Source organism: Poecilia reticulata, chromosome 8 (genome assembly GCF_904066995.2).
Source record: "Poecilia reticulata chromosome 8, P_reticulata-male-v2, whole genome shotgun sequence".
Classification (NCBI taxonomy): Eukaryota; Metazoa; Chordata; class Actinopteri; order Cyprinodontiformes; family Poeciliidae; genus Poecilia; species Poecilia reticulata.
Genome location: NC_088837.1, coordinates 15,764,112 through 15,784,283, shown reverse-complemented (window position 1 = coordinate 15,784,283; position 20,172 = coordinate 15,764,112). Strand labels below are relative to the sequence as shown.

Below are 20,172 nucleotides of genomic sequence, written 5' to 3'. Positions count from 1 at the left end.
ATATGTTTAATCACAGCCAAATGTTACACACTGTAAAAAAAAAGCATATCTGATTTACAGTACAGTTGCTTTTTATGAAACTATCCACTGGAAAAAAGTTGTCCCGATTTGAAGCCATTAAAATCAATATTTTAACTTCTGACCGATAATAGATTATTTTGAAGCTTTCAAAGTTTTGAGGGCTTTGACATGTATTGACAAGCATTAAGAAAAAAAGATAACTTTTTGAAAATAAAAACTGATAACCTTACATATGCCTCATATCGTGAGACGTCATAGTGCCATCTGTGTGAAAAAGTAGATTATTTTGACTGGACCTGCAGTGAGAATATGTTCAGGAAATGTGAGAAAATCTGTTGTTGTAGATATAAGATCAAATCTGATGTGTTTACATTAACTTACATTGATTTTTATTGTTCCTGATTTAGTTTGCACCTGTAACTACAACTAATCTTTCTGCAAATAACCAAGAGAAACAGGGGAAAATAGATAAATAAATATTCACAGAGCTATTGTAGTAAAGAAATAATAAAAACTGTTTTATATTCTATTTTTATAGATCACACAGAAAAGCAACGCTGAATATCTAAAGAAAATTGGTACAAAGGCAATTACTTGAGTTGGTCAGGTATGCATATATGTTCCAAGATGATTAGATAGAGCGATTAAATGAACACATGAATAGCATGATTAAAATATAAACTCAGCTCTTTATCTTGTGACTGGGACGTCTTTAGAGAAATGAAAGTGCTGTGTTCTTGTACATTACATCCATCCATCCATCCATTTTCTTACACCCTTGTCCCTCAGTGGGGTCGGGAGGGTTGCTGGTGCCCATCTCCAGCTAGCGTACCGGGCGAGAGGCGGGGTCACCCTGGACAGGTCGCCAGTCTGTCGCAGGGCAACACAGAGACACACAGGACACACACACACTCACACCTAGGGGCAATTTGGAGAGGCCAATTAACCTCACAGTCATGTTTTTGGACTGTGGGAGGAAACCAGAGTACCCGGAGAAAACCCACGCATGCACAGGGAGAACATGCAAGCTCCATGCAGAAAGACCGGGGTCGGGAATCAAACACAGAACCTTCTTGCTGTAAGGCAACAGCTCTACCAACTGCGCCACTGTGCAGCCTTGTACAATGTACAATACGTGTGGTACAATAATGATAATGATAATAAAAATGCCTAGCGCTCTAGTATTGAAGCATGTATGGGCCCCAAATTTTGGCTTTGTGCTGTGAATTTGTCTTATTCTTAAAAGAAGCAACCATTTTTGGGAAAACTAAGCGATCAGCAGGGCAGAACTAAAATTAAAGAGAATAAAACAGATTCAGCTGTTAATTCAACCTTAGTCTTCGGATTCGCAGTTCAGCACTGAATCAATTCGTATGATGGACTTTATCATTCTTTATCTCACCTAAAAGCCATTTTGGCAGAAAGCCCTGAGGCAAAACCTCTCCAGGCAGCATTTCTTTGAAACTAACTGGGAAATTCACTTTCTTTTTCAGCCCCCAAAGTCCATGATAAGGTTTACCAACATTACATTTTTAATTCAAGTCAAAAGAGCTCGGTAGACTGGGACAAATGCACAACTCACACGTAGGCTGCGTGTGGCCTGCAGAGCCGCAGAAAGCACTGCACAAAGTCTCTCTGTTCCCTCCTCCCTATGTCTGCATTTCCATGGAAGTGGCAACTGTTTCCAAAGCATTCTCCGCACTGTGTGGTTTCCTTTGAGAGATCTAAATGTCCTCAGTGCATATCTCCCTAGCAGCTGTTTGTTATTACAAGTATACATTTCTGCAGAAAACGGGAAAGCTTTTCTTCCTTAGACATGTTTAAAGAAGGATTAGAAATATGTGACAGTGCAACTAATCGCTTGCTTCTGAAAAAAAAAAAAAAAGGGTGGAGAAGGGGGAGTGTGATCTATGCAGGTTTGTTGGGATTTGTGTTTTTTGGCCAAAAGTAATTGCATTGCATGGGATATTTTCTTTTTAATAGCATGATTAAGTATTATAGGAGTTTTTTTTGTTGTTGCAAGAAGAGAGAAAAAAATGTTTGCCTTAGCGTGAGGTGAATGTTTCTATGGCTCTTTTTGTAAAATTCCCAAGTTGCAAAATTTAAAACAGAAAAAACACAAACAATGGCTTGCATGTCTGGAAGTGGAAAGTTAAGGGTAAAACCTAACCACATTGAAATCACTTTAGATCAGAAGTTTCTGCATAAAAATATTCATCATAGACTATTTTTTTTCACCAACTCAGCACACTTGAACACAAAGGGTTTGTAATTGCAGTTCAGTTCTTTACAAAACTGTTATTGAAAAGCTCAATTAAAAGTAGGAAAAGATGAAATTCTATGAAAACACAAAGTCCTCCCTCTGCTACAGGATCTGTGCTGTTTCTATTTGCAGGCACCTGGTTTCCTCAGAGTTTCCATGCTTTGTTCAGTTTTCTTGCCAAATGAGCTTTAGTGGAAAAGTCTCACAATAGATCAGGCCCTCTGATGACACTCTCTGATGTCAAAGGCAGAGCCATCTGTCTTCATGGGTTATCTTTGTTTACTTGACCTTTTGCAGTGCATATTTCAAAATCATTAATCACGCTCTCTCTCAAATTTGCCAATTTAGACTCTAACCTTTAATATATTTTCATAATATCTTATGTGACAGGCCACCACAAAGTGACACATTCTTTTGAGTGAAGGAAAAATTATACATTATTTTTACAAATAAAAATCAAGACAGCGTAGTGTGCTGCTGTTGAAAGAATGCCTGATGGGGGAAAATAATGTTATGTGTTTTTCTGCACATAGTCATGAACACCCCAGCCCTACCCTAAAAAAAAATAACAGGACCAACATAGTAGGGGGATGCTTTTCTTCTGTGTGGATTGGGAAGGCAGTCAAATTTATAAGGAAGATGAACAAAGCATTTATAAAACTTAAAAGACTTTTCAGTTGGACTTCCGTAAAGATACAGACATTTGTTGGTCAACAACACTGATGTTCTGCACAACAGTCATCCACAGCAAAAAAAACCCTCTTCCAGTTAGGCATAAATGGCAGACGGCCATATAAAAATATTATATGATAAGCAAATATTAGTTTAATTTTATAATATTCCCCATTAAATCTCATTGACACTTAAGCTCAACTGTCAGTATTGTTAGTGGTCCTGCTGCTCAGTCCCTTAAAAGCTTCGTCACTTTAACTACAGCAAAAAGTTACTCACACTTCTTTAAAGCTCCTGATGTCAGTAACTTTTACATCAAATTTCATTCAAATTCACTGGAATTTCTGATTGTTGCATAGAAAAAAATGTGAAAAATTAGAAGGATATGATTGCTTTTGTGAGGTACTCTACGTTCTCGACCACTTTTTGTATTTTTTTTGTCAGTGTCCCGGTAGCGACTGGACTTGTCGCGGCCTTCTAGCTTCCAATACTCCAACTAAGGCCGTGTGTGTTAACAGGTGGGTTTTAGATTGAACGCACTTCCTCTTCATTTGTTTGCGAAAATAGATTGTTTATTTCTTATAAAATTAGTAACAAAATGTCAAAAAATGTCCTACATCTTAACCGAAAACGAAAGTAAACTTAACATGGCGTTTCAAGTAAAAAGGTGCAAAATAAAAGGTCAAATTGAAAGTGAAATGCAAGTGAAATGAAATGGTCAAAAAATCATTTACCAACCCTCCCGTACACACCAGACATTTCCAAAACAATGCCTCCACCAAGCACCCGGTGTGTTTTTAATTACCTAAATTAATGGGAGGGGCTAACCAATTACCAACATAATCAATTCTAATTTACAAATTAACCACAGACTTAATTCTAACTTTCCAAAAATAAAAAACTAAATTAATAGAACTTACAAGTTGCAAACATTACACAAATGGCCACCACACTGTTCCCTCCTCCCTATGTCTGCATTTCCATGGAAGTGGCAACTGTTTCCAAAGCATTCTCCGCACTGTGTGGTTTCCTTTGAGAGATCTAAATGTCCTCAGTGCATATCTCCCTAGCAGCTGTTTGTTATTACAAGTATACATTTCTGCAGAAAACGGGAAAGCTTTTCTTCCTTAGACATGTTTAAAGAAGGATAGAAATATGTGACAGTGCAACTAATCGCTTGCTTCTGAAAAGAAAAAAAAAAGGGTGGAGAAGGGGGAGTGTGATCTATGCAGGTTTGTTGGATTTGTGTTTTTTGGCCAAAAGTAATTCCATTGCATGGGATATTTTCTTTTAATAGCATGATTAAGTATTATAGGAGTTTTTTTTTTGTTGCAAGAGAGAGAAAAAAATGTTTGCCTTAGCGTGAGGTGAATGTTTCTATGGCTCTTTTTGTAAAATTCCCAAGTTGCAAAATTTAAAACAGAAAAAACACAAACAATGGCTTGCATGTCTGGAAGTGGAAAGTTAAGGGTAAAACCTAACCACATTGAAATCACTTTAGATCAGAAGTTTCTGCATAAAAATATTCATCATAGACTATTTTTTTCACCAACTCAGCACACTTGAACACAAAGGGTTTGTAATTGCAGTTCAGTTCTTTACAAAACTGTTATTGAAAAGCTCAATTAAAAGTAGGAAAAGATGAAATTCTATGAAAACACAAAGTCCTCCCTCTGCTACAGGATCTGTGCTGTTTCTATTTGCAGGCACCTGGTTTCCTCAGAGTTTCCATGCTTTGTTCAGTTTTCTTGCCAAATGAGCTTTAGTGGAAAAGTCTCACAATAGATCAGGCCCTCTGATGACACTCTCTGATGTCAAAGGCAGAGCCATCTGTCTTCATGGGTTATCTTTGTTTACTTGACCTTTTGCAGTGCATATTTCAAAATCATTAATCACGCTCTCTCTCAAATTTGCCAATTTAGACTCTAACCTTTAATATATTTTCATAATATCTTATGTGACAGGCCACCACAAAGTGACACATTCTTTTGAGTGAAGGAAAAATTATACATTATTTTTACAAATAAAAATCAAGACAGCGTAGTGTGCTGCTGTTGAAAGAATGCCTGATGGGGGAAAATAATGTTATGTGTTTTTCTGCACATAGTCATGAATGCCCCAGCCCTACCCTAAAAAAAATAACAGGACCAACATAGTAGGGGATGCTTTTCTTCTGTGTGGATTGGGAAGGCAGTCAAATTTATAAGGAAGATGAACAAAGCATTTATAAAACTTAAAAGACTTTTCAGTTGGACTTCCGTAAAGATACAGACATTTGTTGGTCAACAACACTGATGTTCTGCACAACAGTCATCCACAGCAAAAAAAACCCTCTTCCAGTTAGGCATAAATGGCAGACGGCCATATAAAAATATTATATGATAAGCAAATATTAGTTTAATTTTATAATATTCCCCATTAAATCTCATTGACACTTAAGCTCAACTGTCAGTATTGTTAGTGGTCCTGCTGCTCAGTCCCTTAAAAGCTTCGTCACTTTAACTACAGCAAAAAGTTACTCACACTTCTTTAAAGCTCCTGATGTCAGTAACTTTTACATCAAATTTCATTCAAATTCACTGGAATTTCTGATTGTTGCATAGAAAAAAAATGTGAAAAATTAGAAGGATACGATTGCTTTTGTGATCATATCCTGGTCGAGAACGAGAAAAAGCGTTCTCGACCACTTTTTCTATTTTTAGAAAAAGTCAGTGTCCCGGTAGCGACTGGACTCTATTACAGCACTGTAGCACATGACAGGTTAGACAGGTTAATCTCAGGTAATTTAATTTTCTTCCCAGAGATCAGCTTTCACTTTTTGAGTCTCTATTATTAAGCTGTCTGCTACTCTGAAACTTCGAAGTCTTCTTCTTTTTTTTTTTTGCCTCATGTCCCAGTCTTTAAAGTGAACTTTCTCACAATAATGCTTAAAAAAACATCAAGATTTAATGCTTCTCAAAAGCTTCTTGAATTAGTTCCATGTTTCCACGTGCTTCTCTTGATGTGGATTTAACTATTCACTCCTTCCACATGCACAACCTTTGCTAGACAAAGTTGAATATGACCTTCCAATAAACACTCCTTTGTCTCGGAAAGCTTGATAGGCGGGAATACTTTTCTGATACTGGAAATCTGCATGAGCACTACCGGGTTATTATTACAGTTACAAGGAAGTTACAGGAAAGATAATTTTACTGATAAGAAGTTGGAATGTCCACATGACTTTACTACATGTCGTATACAGAGATAAAGGTGCCTTGAAGCGCCAATAAAGAGCAGGTGTTCAGTCCAGCCAGCTTAATAAATCAAAGATTTCTTGAAAGCCTGGATGCATCGGCCAGATGGCTTTCTTTGCAGATATGTGCGTTCTTTTACAACAACAGAGATGTTTGCTTAGCTCAGCATGAGGATCGGTACATAAGAGGGTGTTTCGAAGCTCAGCAGATGTAAATGAGATTATATCTACTAAGCAGGGTGCGCGCAAATTTTTCAAACTTAGTTAATGTGGCAGCTGAAGGCCCAGCGAGAAGACATGTGTCTAGTCATCTACTATGAGACGTACCGGCTTTGATGAGGGGTCGAGAAAACTCAGAGGAAATTTCTGAGGAACAAGGTTGTTACTTCACATGTGATGACTGTCTGCCTGCCAGCTGCTGCTCTCTATTTGATATAGTACACCGCTGCCAGACAGACTGGGTGTTTTGGGTTTTCCTTTTGCTTGTGGGTTGTGTGGGTGAAGCTGAATGTTAAACAGCTCTTAATTGAGCCCTGCTCTTAATTATACAGTACTTGGCCTTGTTATAGGAAAAAAAGTAGGAAGTACTTTTTTTTTCATTTGAAAACCATTCAGTCTCTTCAAACCGCTCCACCAGCTTGGCAAGAATTTAAAAAAGTTCACTTCTTTATACATTAGCTGTTGATGATAAACTTGGATTCACTGCCAATGTAAAGGAGCAGCTCACATACTTGACTCAGCACATGCTCGGTTGCCCTGGTGATTTATGCTGTCAGCTCCTAATGAATGGAGCTGACATGAGTGTTCTCCACTATACACGTCACTATCCTGATGTGTAAAAAGTCACACCCCGTTCCAAAACGAGACAATCACAGGAACATTGCGCAATTCTTGAAGTATCCCACTTTTGGCGAGAGACTGTGGAATATGGGACATTTCATAAAACAATTCTGGGAAAGAAATTGTATCAGTGTAAAAACAAACATGCCAATGCCAAATTAGATATGGCGATATCACAAGACCCAAACAGTTGCTAGAAAACATCTATTTAGGTTGATGGATGTAGATGTTTTTTTTTTTGTTTGTTTGTTTTTCTTAATTATCTTAAATTATTTAGCAAAAAGCAATAAAGAAGTAGTAATTTTCATATCTTTTTACAAAAGAAATCACTGTGATTATGCAATAGCAATAAGTGTAAACACCATCACAAATGGTTGATGGTAAAATACATCAAACATAGAAAATGAAATTTATCCTGTACCTTTTATCAAGCAAGCCGTGAGAGGAAAAACAAAATACGTAATAATAATTTTGTAAACTATTAAACTAACTCTTTGTTGAAGCCTTATCTGATTCAATTTAAACCTTCGGTTTGTTTTAGGGCTCTATTGTCATCCCACATCCTGACTTGGCAATATTTATCCACATTATCTTGTAAAAGTTCTCCAAATCTCTCACATGGTTAGGGGTAGCTCTCCTTTCTCAGCCACAACGTATCTGTAAAAGTACGTTCTGGGTTCTGGTTAAAACACTCCAAATGTTTTAACTGAGGCTGGATGTTTTCTTTGGAAGAAAGCAATTCTGTCTTGCAACTTTACTCCTTAGTCCTGTCATAAAGCTATCATGGGACGTAGGCATCACATATTGAGCACAACGTTGCTGTTGTCCTTCACTGTTGCTGTCAACCTCTTAGCAGACCCCCCCCCAATACAATCTTTTTTCTTAGCTTTCTAGAAATTTCTACCTTTTGTAATGTCCCTGTAATTCCAACTTTTGTTTTTTTTCCCCCCAATTGAATACAGAGTATATTTAATTCAGTGGAACTTTGTATTTTTCTACTGAATGATACTTTTGTACAATGGAATTCCTTTATCCTCTTTACTATCTACATTTAACCATGCTGTTCACTGAAGCTAACAGTATCAAAGCAGAAAAATCCTAAGCAGTTAGGCAATCTAACTATACTTTTTCTGATAAGCCTATTCACAAAGATTACGCAATAGACTTCTGAGGAGCGTACTGACGTATCGGTTGTTCCCTTTTACTAATGCTGTGTCATTTCACTCTGCTTCGTTTAGCTGTGACTCAGAGGGTGTTTCCCAGCAAAAGGAGTGGCAGGGATTTCTTTTCAGCTGGCGTTGTTTACATGCGCTTGATGGCAGCTACGAATAACCAATATCTGCCATGCGGAAATATGCGAGAGAAAGAAACCATTTCAGTGGCTTATGTGTTCCAGTAACTTGGTGTCTTTTATTAAATGAAACCAAAACAAACAAAAGGTCATTTATAGTAAATGACTTTTTTTGGGGGGCTGGGGGGATGAACACATGTTATGTTACATATCTGTTGAATCCAAATCCTGCTTCAATGAACCAAACCAACAATCACTGGCTAGACACTTTATGTTTACTTTCTCTGATGTTATACAGACCTTTTTGAACTGTGGCTACAAAGGATTAAAAAAACTACTCTGTAGTACTTTGAATCAAAAGTACACTCTTTGAATTTGCTCACGTTTTATCATGTTATAACCGCAAAGTTCAATGCCTTATGTTGGATTTTTATGAGGCAAACCAAAACAATGTGTTGAACAATTGTGAAGAAAAATGGCAGCAATTATTTGCATCCAGCCCTGCATTATTAATTAAACAACCACAGCTGACACACCGTGCTGTACACACAAACACCCAGCAAGAAGAAAATTCCTTACATTGTACATCCATGTCATTTAAAAACTGAGTCATTGTCATCCGGTTAGTTCCCTCCTCTTTTCAGTGCTTAATCTGTAATGTTTTCCCCCTGAGTGGTTTCCCTAGTTGAATTTTAATCAGACCAATCAGCAAACAGAGGAAGAATTTGTGAACGATGACAATGATTTTCTGCACTGTTTTAGAATTGTAGTCTGCCTTTAGTTTAGCAATGGCAGTGGTAGAAGTGACAGCAGCGATGGTCTCTGTTGACCATACTTCCAATTATTGAACTAACATTAACAGTCATCTCATTCGGTTCTGCGTTTCTCTCTGCACAGTTGGGAAAGGTTGTTTGCACTGCAGGCAACAGCCGAGGGTTCAGACTCTGTACAAAGTAAAGCGCATTATTCAAACCAGTTTGAATAACATTTAATGATACTTTAAACATAATTGTCAGAAAAGAGTTTGGACAACCAAAAAAAAAAAAAAACACTGTTAAATAAATATTTGCAGAACCAAGCATAAAGGGAAAGAAATAATGAGATCCAATTTAGGTTTCCTGCAGTGAGTCATCACTTCTGCCAGCTATACAACCAGAGCTTATCCTTTATATAAATGTCCTATGAAAGATGTGATGAGATTGAAAAGGCTGCTCCCATTTTTGGAGCAGTTCATACGGCTTTACCACTCATCACAGGCAATGCTTTACAAGCAGTCTCTACTTTTGCAGCATTCTCTCATCTGTTTATCTCCCCTTCTTGGAAACCAATAATTCCCAGTATAAAGCTTTAAGTTTCAATATCATTTAGCTGAAAGATGCTGAGGTAACCGAGGATTCAGCATCAAAGAAAACCGTAAATACAAGAGTACGTATTTATGGGGTTACAGTGACCAGGAACGGAGAGGAGAATTAATTGTAAACTTGAAGACCCATAAGAAGAACAGGACGAGTGTGTGCGAGAAGAGGCTTAAAGGGAGGGATTTGCGGGTTGCGATGACTCACAGCCTCTCCCTGGTTGGCTCAGATATCTGGCATCTGGAGCTCATTGACTACAGGCTCCATGGTAACCAGCGGTTGCGGAATTGTAAACAGACTGAGAGACTGGAAAGACGAACGGGAACCAGACTTTTAGTGTTTATTCGCAGCGTAGTCAAGGGCTCCGGAAGGGCAATCAGTGTTCTGCATACGCATGGGCTGAGGTCAAAAAGAGCAAATGAGGGAAAATGCAACAAAAACAGACATATCACGCACTACAGATTCTTCTTTATGGCTACTTTTATGGGTTAGAGAATGATGGTGTCCCATAGGAGGGATATAGCCCAAGAAAAGAAACTTTCAACCAGTAAAATCCCATATGAAGCAGCAAAGCAACACTGATTTGACTAAATTTAGAAAAAGAAGACATTTTCCAGGCTGGCACACATGACAAAGACAAACGGTAGACAAATAGAGAACAACTTAAAGTTCAACTGAAACTCAAAAAAATAACCAAATAAATCCAGAACGTAGTAGTTTTTAAGTACAGCTCTTCATGTGGGTTTGAGTTTTGGTTGATTGACTTCTTTGTCTCTTCAACCACAGAAAGTTTCTGTCTTCACATCTGAGCAGAACTAGGGATGGTCTATGAATCTCTGCTTATGAAGTCTTATTAAGTTGTTGTCTGGTGTTGATACTCTTGCCACCATCTGTGATATAAATGTGTGTGCCTGGTCTCAAATGTACGCGTTTACTTGACTGCTGAACACATGGATGCAGACGTGGTCTTTGACACATCAGATGTCATTGTAAGTCAGCATTTTCTAACACTTCAAAGTAACGACTGTAAATCTTCAAACATGTTAAGCTATGTTTAATAAGGGTTTTAATAAACATAAAGTCAGGTTGATGGTTACAGCAACAGGCCCCATGCAAATAAAAAAGTCCCTAAAATCATGCCGTCTTCCTTTTTGCCCAATTCTTTGTAGATGTCTGCTGAGAGCTGTTCTTTTTTTGTGTGTGTAAAAGACTGCTTAATCACAAGCAGTGATTAAGCAAATGTGGAAAATTAAAGAGAATAAGGAACAAAAGACATAGAGTTGCAAGTATAAAACAGGAAATTCAACGAACAATTAGAGCTCAACAAAAATAATAGCCAAAAGTCGAACAACAATATGTTCTGTTTTCATCGTGTTCCAGGAACCTACTTTGCATTGGTAAAAATAGAGCTGGTTTAACGGTAAGCTTCCGTTCCTGCTCAGTAATTCAATAATCAGAAATAACTAACGCAAGAGCAGTTACTGGGTGGCAACATTTTTTCTAAGTACTTTCTAGTCTTTTGAGATGTTGAATAACCCAAATTAAACAGCACTATTCTTAGATTTAATTCAACATTTTGTATAATAGGTGTACTGTGGTGTTGCAAGGGCAAAGCACAACCCGTAGTCCTCAACACGGCTGTCAGAGGCCTCATGACTTTCACCGCATGTCTCCTCCCTCTCTCATTCTCGAATTAGCACTTATGTCCTTTTGTTTTCAAGGTATTTGGTATTGCTGAGGCTGACACTGAATAGTAATCTTGTCAAATTTCTTTGACAGACAAATATAAATAAATAGGATGACTGCATGGTGTGACACTTTGGACCAAGTAATCTCAGTGCTTGTTACAATAAAGCTTACAAAATAATGTGTGAGCGCTCCAGAGGAAATACAATTTGGTCCTTTTCTACTTGCCTCAGGATCTCCCATTGCACTGCAAATAAAAAAATAAAAAAAAACTTTTACTCCAGAATCTATCCAGATGTCAGTAGCTAGTTTATTTCATGAGATTATGACCAAAGAAGCAATTAGATTAACAAATATTCAATAACATATGTGATAATGACAAATCTTAGACTTTTACCGAACAAGATCTGACCTTCTTCGACCAGACCACTGATACAGCAAAATTACCAATTTCGGGTAAACTTGAAAATAAAATAAGTTGTAATTTAAGCAATTGTATTTTTGGCTTACCATGGTCGTATGCACTACCACCATCTCTGACTTCCACAAAATTGAGTAGTCAGTTCCTGCAGTACTAGCTTGAAGTCAGTAGTTGAATCATTTGACTTCACTCGTGTATCTAAAGCAACCACAGAACCAGTCACACTCTTTCTCTAACCCAGTTTGCAATAATAGCTATTTTGAGTTTATCCATCACAATAAATCACAATAAAAGTTATGGTTATTACATGACAAAATATACAAAAAGCTAGAGGGAATTAATACTTAATTCAAAGAGTGATGTAAACCTGAAAACCTGCATAATTTGCTATTTGGTGTAAAGTTTCAGGTTGAGAAATCTGGAAAATATTCTGGTCTGATATTCGTTGTGGAAGAGGAGGCCTTAAGTTTAATTGGCGCGGCATGATCGCAAAATTGTTTCGCAAACTCAAAGCTCCATATTTGGTGCTCTCTCACAGCAAGATCTCCTTTGTTTTTATCATAAATCCAAGCAGCCACATCTCATGACTCGAGTAAGGAAAAGTGAGGTTTTTTTCCTTGAACGGTCAACTCTGATTTATTGCCCTGACTCACACAGAGGAACACTAGGTGTTGTGGAGCTGTGCTCACATAAAGACCCTGAGGTGGCTAGACCTATTTTTACATCTACCCTGTTTTGTTTCTGTTAGGACTTGACTAAATAGGCTTTGACTTGGCCGTGAAACTAAGAAAACCATCAAAACAGTCCAACCTCCGCACACCCAGTCAACACCAAGAGGTATTTTTCTTTTTAGCACTTCTCTTGAACCTCTTTGTACAGACTTGTTTAATAACAACACTAAAATTAGCTCATGTATTTATCTCTTTGCTTCTGCTGGAGAGCTGGTGGCGTAACCATGCAAATTATTCTGTATTCCTGTTCATCTTACTTGCCTCAAACTTCAACTTAAATTACCTGTAATAACTGATATCACCTGTACATGCAGAACCTTTCACAGCTGTGTCTTCTAAAGAAAGAAATGATAATAAATTAAAGCAAACATGTCACCACTTGCCCCTAATGGTTTCATTAGTACTTCTGTGGGAGTGCCGGTTTAAACTGGTACATCAAGGCTCTAAGTTTTGTAATTACAACTAAGTCGCTGTTATGGATGGATTTTCCCAGCCTCGGGCTCACATTTGCCATCTCTTTTTGTGTGACAAACTCATTGTTCTGTCATAATGTAAGCCAGACAAAACTCTAGGAACATCAATCAATTCTATCGGTGATAAAAAGTCCTAATTTTTTAACATGTCAAATTATGACATAAAAATAAAAGTACTGTATGTGCAATCAGAGGATTTTAAACGTGTCAGACTGTCAACAAGATTACTGAACAATTACTAGAACCTGTTTCTGCCCTGAAACACTCCTGCAAGTAATTTCACAAACTGGAAGAGTAAATTGCAGATGAATGCTTTATTTTAACCTAACTTATTTGGAAGAAAGACAATAATGAAAAAGGAATTCTTCCTTTATTAGGTCTTTGTTGTGGGTCAACTGTGTTGCACGTTTAACTGCAGCTGCAGAGGGCATGTGGGTACTTCCTAAGAAAAAAACATAGGAACTGTGATGGTTTCAGATTGCCATCTCAGACGCCTGCAAAAGGCTCAGGGTGTAACAATAACATATTTGTGAATTGTGTAATATGACACAACAGACCTCTGGGCTTTTTCTATGGAACTACAAGATCGCGCTCTACCAGAGAATTTCTCCTGATAAACGAGCAAAGTCAGCAGCATTCATTGCTGTTCCACAGAAGGCAAACCGGTTTAAAACTCTGAAAGTGGATCTGTGTTACATACAAAAAGAATATATGCAGTGGTTTGCAAACGTCTGCACATTCTGCCACGACACAACCTCAATGTGCTGTGTACTGGGAATATACATATGACAGACTAACCCAAAGTGGTGCATAGTGGTGAAGTGAAAGGAGCAGGAAACACATTTTGCTTTAACGCTTTTCACATAAATCTGAAAAATGTGGCATGATTTTTATTTTTTTTCAGTTCTTTTTTCTCTGTTATACAAAACTTTAGGAACTTCTTGATTTCGTTTGGTCCAACGAGACCACATCTGCACAAATTATGTTTAATATGCAATGTGGTGGAAACTAGCAATGCACATCAAATTGTTGTAGGGATGATTTTCTTCAAGAGGAACAGGAAAGCTTGTCAGAGTTTATGGGAGGATACATGGAGCTAAATATGTTGGTTCCGAGAGAAAACATGGAGGCTACAAAAGATTTGAGAGTGGAGAAGATGTTCACCTCCAAAAGTACAGTAACCCTAAATATATATATCCAATGGAAGGTGTCACACAAATGTTGACTGATATCCTCCATCCGATCTGGTTGAATTTGCGCTTTCTTATAAAGGAGAATAGGTAAAATATCTAACTGCAATGGTCTTTTGAGACATACCCACAATACTTTTTAGCTGAAACAAATGCAGTAAAGAATGCTCTATACATTCTTTTGAATCAACTGGGACTAATGTCGTAAATGTTCCATATTTATGACATTTCACTATTTAATTTTTTTTTCATTTGGGAAAAAAAGTTAAAATGCATGTTTTCCTTTCCATTCCAGAAATATGCTCTACTTTCTGCTTCTCTGTCATATACGACCTTGAGGAAATACATTCCTGTTTTGTAGCTGTAATATGTCAGAATGTGGAAAAGTTCAGGATGTCTGAATACATTTTCAAGACGCTGTGGCATTGAACTCTTTGCTAATCTTATGAAAACTTTTCACGAAGACGTACAACTGAATCAGTCATGTTTTGTTTTTTTTATGGTAACTGCTCTTAGTTCTCTTTTGTGTTTTGCCTGCATGGACCTTAGCCATAATCACAGTCTAAGGATTTATGTCCTTACCCTTTCCAAGAAAATCATTATATGGGCTATTTCCTGATAAGAGAAACCAAATGAGTAACAAAACAGTTTAACTGAAGAGAAAAAAGCTTAAGTCTTGCTTTTTGTAATATAAATTTTTTTATAGGGAGTAGTGATGCTTTTAGCTTGTTTATCATTTTAACAACTAACAGTAAAGTTAATGTTTTACTTTGTGCAGTCTTGTGTAATGAGTATATGGGTGTTCAGCTGAGTAATAAAAACAGACTGGAATCACAACTTGTGATGGGAAAAACTGTTTATCTGAATGTTATCAATCTCTAAGATCAGGACATTAATGCTGCAGTACGTAGCTTTTACAAAAATATGTTTTTTACATATTTGTTAAAAGTGCCACTAAGTATTCACATTATAATATGAGCCAGATAAAATATGAAAAGACCACGCTCCTCTGCCTCCAGCCACTGCTACTATTGTCTTCTAACGAAATGCATTGCTTTCAGTCAAAAACAACCAATCAGAGCCAGGAGGAAGGGACTAATGCTGTCAATCAATCTCAGTTATGCACTGCTCAATGTGTCAATCGTGGAGAAACAACTTACCATTATAGAAAAACTCTTTATCCGTTCATTTTGGTGGCCACGTTAACTAGCCTGAGCATTCATCGCAAGATCTGTTGCAGTGAACCAGAAACAGGGGGACAGTCTGAGCAGCTCATACACAAGGGTGATTGACAGCAATCAGAGCCAGGAGGGGGAAGATGCCCCTCCTGGCTCTGATTGGTTGTTGATGACCGAGCATGCTATTTTTAATATTTGGACAATATTATTCTGTTTTTATGTACATTTGCTTTATTTGCATGATCTCTTATTCATATTTTTTGCTTTTACTATTTCACTATGCTGTCAGTACACCTGAATTTCCCCACTGGGGCACAATAAGGAAATTATTTTTCTATTTATGCAAAGATGGGAAGCATGTGCTTTTGCTCAGTTAGAAATTACAATGATGTATCTCTTGCAACAAAATATAGTAGAAATACAATTCTAACAGATTCATCATTGTGAGGGATATTATAGGCTTTCTGATCAAGAATAGGGTTAGAATGTACACCAGATGAGAGAATCAAAATAAATAGGCTGCACTTTAAGTAAGTAAAAAGTGTAGGACAGATAAGTAGTTTATGAAAATAAGGTGAAAGTATGCATTTAAGGTCAATCAGAAAACGTGTAGCTCTCACTTTAAATAGTACATTTTAATAAACTTTATATATATGGGGAATGTGAGGAAATAGGTGTTTTGTAACATGGGAAAATCAACTAATACTGGGAACCTAAACAAAAGTGAACTTAACCATTAAACCATTAAAAATGGGAAAGCTAATTGCAAAACTTGGCATGAAGGAAACTGTCTTAGCAAATTCTTTCTTAGTTATTTTGTCTGCTTGCACACCACATTCTGTACTTCCTTACGATGCTGCGTTGCTCAGGTGTACATGACGGCATGTGCTGCAGATTGTCTTTAGTGATAGCACACATCGTCCATAGAAGCGAGCAGCTCTGCAGCTTCATTCCTGCTCATGTTGCACAACATGAAAACAATACACCCTTCTGAGGGTCGAAGTTCCATCGAACTGACGTGTCTGTGTTTGCATATTTTTGAAGTCTGCTGAATGGTGTGCGAGGTGGTGGACATTCTCAGAACCGGAGTACTGCTATCATAATTTTAGACTACTATCAGACGGTAGTGCCACTACGCTTGTGCTTGCACTAGCATGTCAGGTTATGGCAACACCTACAAAGAAACCAGTGAGTCACATAAGAACAAAGAACACGCCTTCCCCTTCTCTAGAAAACTAGATCATAGCCTGAAAGTTCTTGGGTATTTTGACAGAGATCAACATCTTTAGTAATTCTAATTGTTCTCCTAGTTATAAAGGACATTTATAACTAAGAGAACAATTTATATCTTGATCCAGTTTGTGATAAGAGAGAGGTGTTTGCCAAGCGTCACTGAAAGTACAGCAACACGTTGCTGTGGTTTTCTTTAATTCTTTAAGGGTTAAGGTATTGCTTAATTTAACATAAGGGGGGGTGAGAGGGAAGTCACAAATTCAGAAGAGCAAACTTGTGGCTTTGTTTCTGTGGCAAGGAAAGTTCAGCTGAAAATGACGTAAACGTAGTTGCAGGTCGGGTTGAGATTCTAAGAGTAGGATGACTTCAAGTCAAAAAGTTCCATAGAATAAATACAAAGATGTGAAACTGTTCCTCCTGCTGCCAGCGCTACAGTTCTGTGGCATTTATTTGTATTTTTCTTCTCATCATAGACTCATGACAGAAAAAATGCACTTTACAAATGTTCTAAAACTAATAAAACACCTGCTTAGATTTAGTAAAGGCAGTCCTTACAGCTAAAAGGTATAGTGCAGCAGATAGGGGAAGGAGGAAGCTGCTGGGAAAATAATCTTTTCACTACATTGCTTTTTCTTGCACCTCACTTAGTATTTAACCACAGGGATAGTGGTTAAATACTTCATATATTTACTTTACTGATTTAAAAACTTAATGCCTTAGATTCCCATCATGAAACCTGTAACTGCAGACTGTCTGTCTGTCACTCAAGAGCATCCCTTTAATTTATATAATTTTGGTCATTTTCATGAGAGCACAAAATATAGATAAACAATGAGAACTTGTTTTAACAAAAATATGACTTTATTATAAATTAATATAGTTAGACAAATATAAATACGTGCAAAGTTGTATTAATCTGCTTGCTTTGTCAAACTTCTCAGATATCTTCAAGCATCCACAGCCATAATTTAGCTGACAAAAATACATCTTTAAAAAAAAGATCACACACACACACACACACACACCCACAAATAAAACACAAAATATACAATTTCCTTGTGTAAACATGGTATAGAGAAAAGTAAATACTTGATCTACTCCCCTTATATAAAAACATGATAACCAATGTTATAGTTCATCTACAGGCACTGGATATGTTCTTCTCTGTGCCACACACAAAAAAAATCTCTTAGAACAGAGTTGTTCATCTCTACTCTCTTGTAGGATACTGTCTGAGTCAGTCGTTTTCCAACACGCTTCCATGTTGTTCTGGCAATTTTTTTGGCATAATCTCCCATCCCCCTGAAGCAACACACAGACCTCACATTAACATTTTTGTTTAATCCTGACCCATGAACAAAAACCACAAGCATCCACAGTATCTGTTAAGCTCTTAGGCTTCCGATGTCTGGGAACCTTCAGCTGCAGATCTACGGGTTTGCTTAGAGCAAGTCCGGCCTCGGTTGAAGGGATCGTCTGCTAAGGCTTTTGTTCATGATCTTGTCAGTCTTTCAGGGTGCTGATTAGCATCAGCAGCAGGGCAGGAAAGTTTGTGTCATCACATACTAGACAGCTGACTGTGAACTTCACTCGAGTTCTTAGTGAGTTGTATGTCATCAGTGAGGCAGAGGAGGATGGCATGGCTTATCTCTCTTTTCATATCACCAGATCACAATGCTGCTTTTCTCATTCTCCTCGTTGTGTCTTCTAAGAAACTGGAGAGGATCTGCACTTTCTTTTGCTCCTCTGGGCCCGATTCAGTCATCTCTGCTACATCATACATGGGTGTCCTCCCATAGCTGTACTGGCATCATCCCGTTTTCATTGGCGTCAGTCTAGAGAGCAATCTGGTATTTATCAAGGTAGTCTTGAACTTTGCCAGGAAGCTTCTCTTTTATGCCTGAAATGTCCAAGTCTTTGTTAATTTTCTTCCTGCAAAGGTGTTTCAAAGGTGAAATGGATAGGTAGAGTGGTTTGACGAGCATAAGAGGCATCCTCTCCCCTCCAGCGTTGATGTAGTAGACAAAACCCGATGTCCCTAGTCGGATATAGAAATCGACTAGCTTGAGCACACAGTTGAAACGGGGAGCTTTTTCCACATTCCCGGGATCCGTCTGCAAGTGGAAGGAGTCTTCCTCGCAGACTATGCGCAGATTTTTGGTGCCGGTGTTTGTCTTGACGCTGAGGGTGAAGAGGTGCTGTCTGTCGGAGCTCTCCCGGATCAGGAAAGTACCGGGCGCCTGCCTGGACAGGACAATGCCGGCCTCCTTCCCAGTGATGGCGCTCCAGTAAAAGTCACTCTCTCTGAGACCACGTAACGTCTCCAGAACCATCAGAAACTGATCCTCTGAGACGAAAGTCTTGTAGTGGTATTGCTTCTGCATCTTGGCAACCATAAAGCAGTCGTCGTTGACAGCAGGGTTCTTGCTGAACGTTACCATCTCTCAGAGGGTGGAACAAGGAGGTGAGGCGAACTGGGGTCCAGAAGTTTGCTGGATTTTGTGTATGTAGAGGAATGAAGAACCTGAATTTTAAAAAAAAGAGAGAGAACAGTTGTTTTAAATTTCAAAAATAATAAAATGTCTAACTTTGTAGGAACCTCAAGCCTAATTATTTATATTTTAATTATTTCTTAATAAACAATTAAAAGATATGTTTCAAACCTGACCTGAAATAATAAAAAGCCACCTTTAGATTTAAATAACTTTTGGGTAATCTGTTCGCTGTGATCTGCCTTCAGGATCGAGCCATCTCGGTCAGTTCCAGTAAAGTCAATGAAATCCCCACTGCGCAATTTGCATGCCGCTGCCGGCTTCTCTAAACACTCAGACCCGGTCAGGTAAACAGCCAAGACATGATATAAGGCTTGTTTAAAAATCCAGATCCGAAGTCCTAATAACAAAGAACGATCCTCACCTTAAAACTGGTTCTCCAGACGTCGTTATTTTATAATCCAAGAGATTTGGCGAATGCTCTTCGAAGTTCTCTTGCACTTTATTGGCTTCTTTAAAGTTTTTTTCTCTCTCTCTCTCTAACATCCAGCTTCTGCAGTTGCCTTTTGTTCTACAGAGCGAAGGGCTGAGTGAAGCAGAAAGGTGAAGAGGGACTCATTTATAAACAGTTCTCTCTGGTAAGGCTCCGCCTCCTCTTCCAGTAAACTCTTCTTGGCAGATTGACAGGAAGCTTTTTTTGTTTTTTCTCTTTTAGGATTCCAGCTCTGAGAAGTGCCCTCCCCCTGCCTGTTCACGCTTTAGGAGGAGCTGCAAGCAGCAATCTATTTACTTAGAGTAATCTAAACTCGGGAGGGGGGGGTGGAGGAGTTGTACACAGATCATTTAAGATTTCAAAACCTTCTAAATTAAAAGAAATACACATTAAAGGTGATTAGATAGCTTTTGTTCGGGTTTTTTTTTTTTTTTTGCTTCTAGTTTGGGTTCTGCTTATTATCTTTAGAGTGAGGTAATGATTCACTCCTGCAGTTTTGTGTAATCGGTTTCTGAGAAATTCGTGGTAACGATGGCTCACACCTGCAAACATGAATGTGCCCTGTAGGGGGCAGACTTTATGGGAAATTAAACCAGCC

At 38.0% G+C, this 20,172-nt stretch overlaps 1 protein-coding gene across 1 annotated transcript; it reads right to left on the bottom strand.

Moving 5' to 3' along the window:
• Window positions 1-18,218: 18,218 nt before the first annotated feature.
• On the bottom strand, window positions 18,219-19,673 carry socs3a (suppressor of cytokine signaling 3a). Its single transcript, XM_008403660.3, has 2 exons — window positions 19,506-19,673; window positions 18,219-19,113 (listed from the first exon to the last, which is right to left on the bottom strand). The coding sequence occupies exon 2, from the start codon at window positions 19,028-19,030 to the stop codon at window positions 18,425-18,427; it is 606 nt and encodes a 201-aa protein (XP_008401882.2). The 5' UTR covers window positions 19,031-19,113; window positions 19,506-19,673; the 3' UTR covers window positions 18,219-18,424.
• Between the last annotated feature and the right edge of the window lie 499 nt (window positions 19,674-20,172).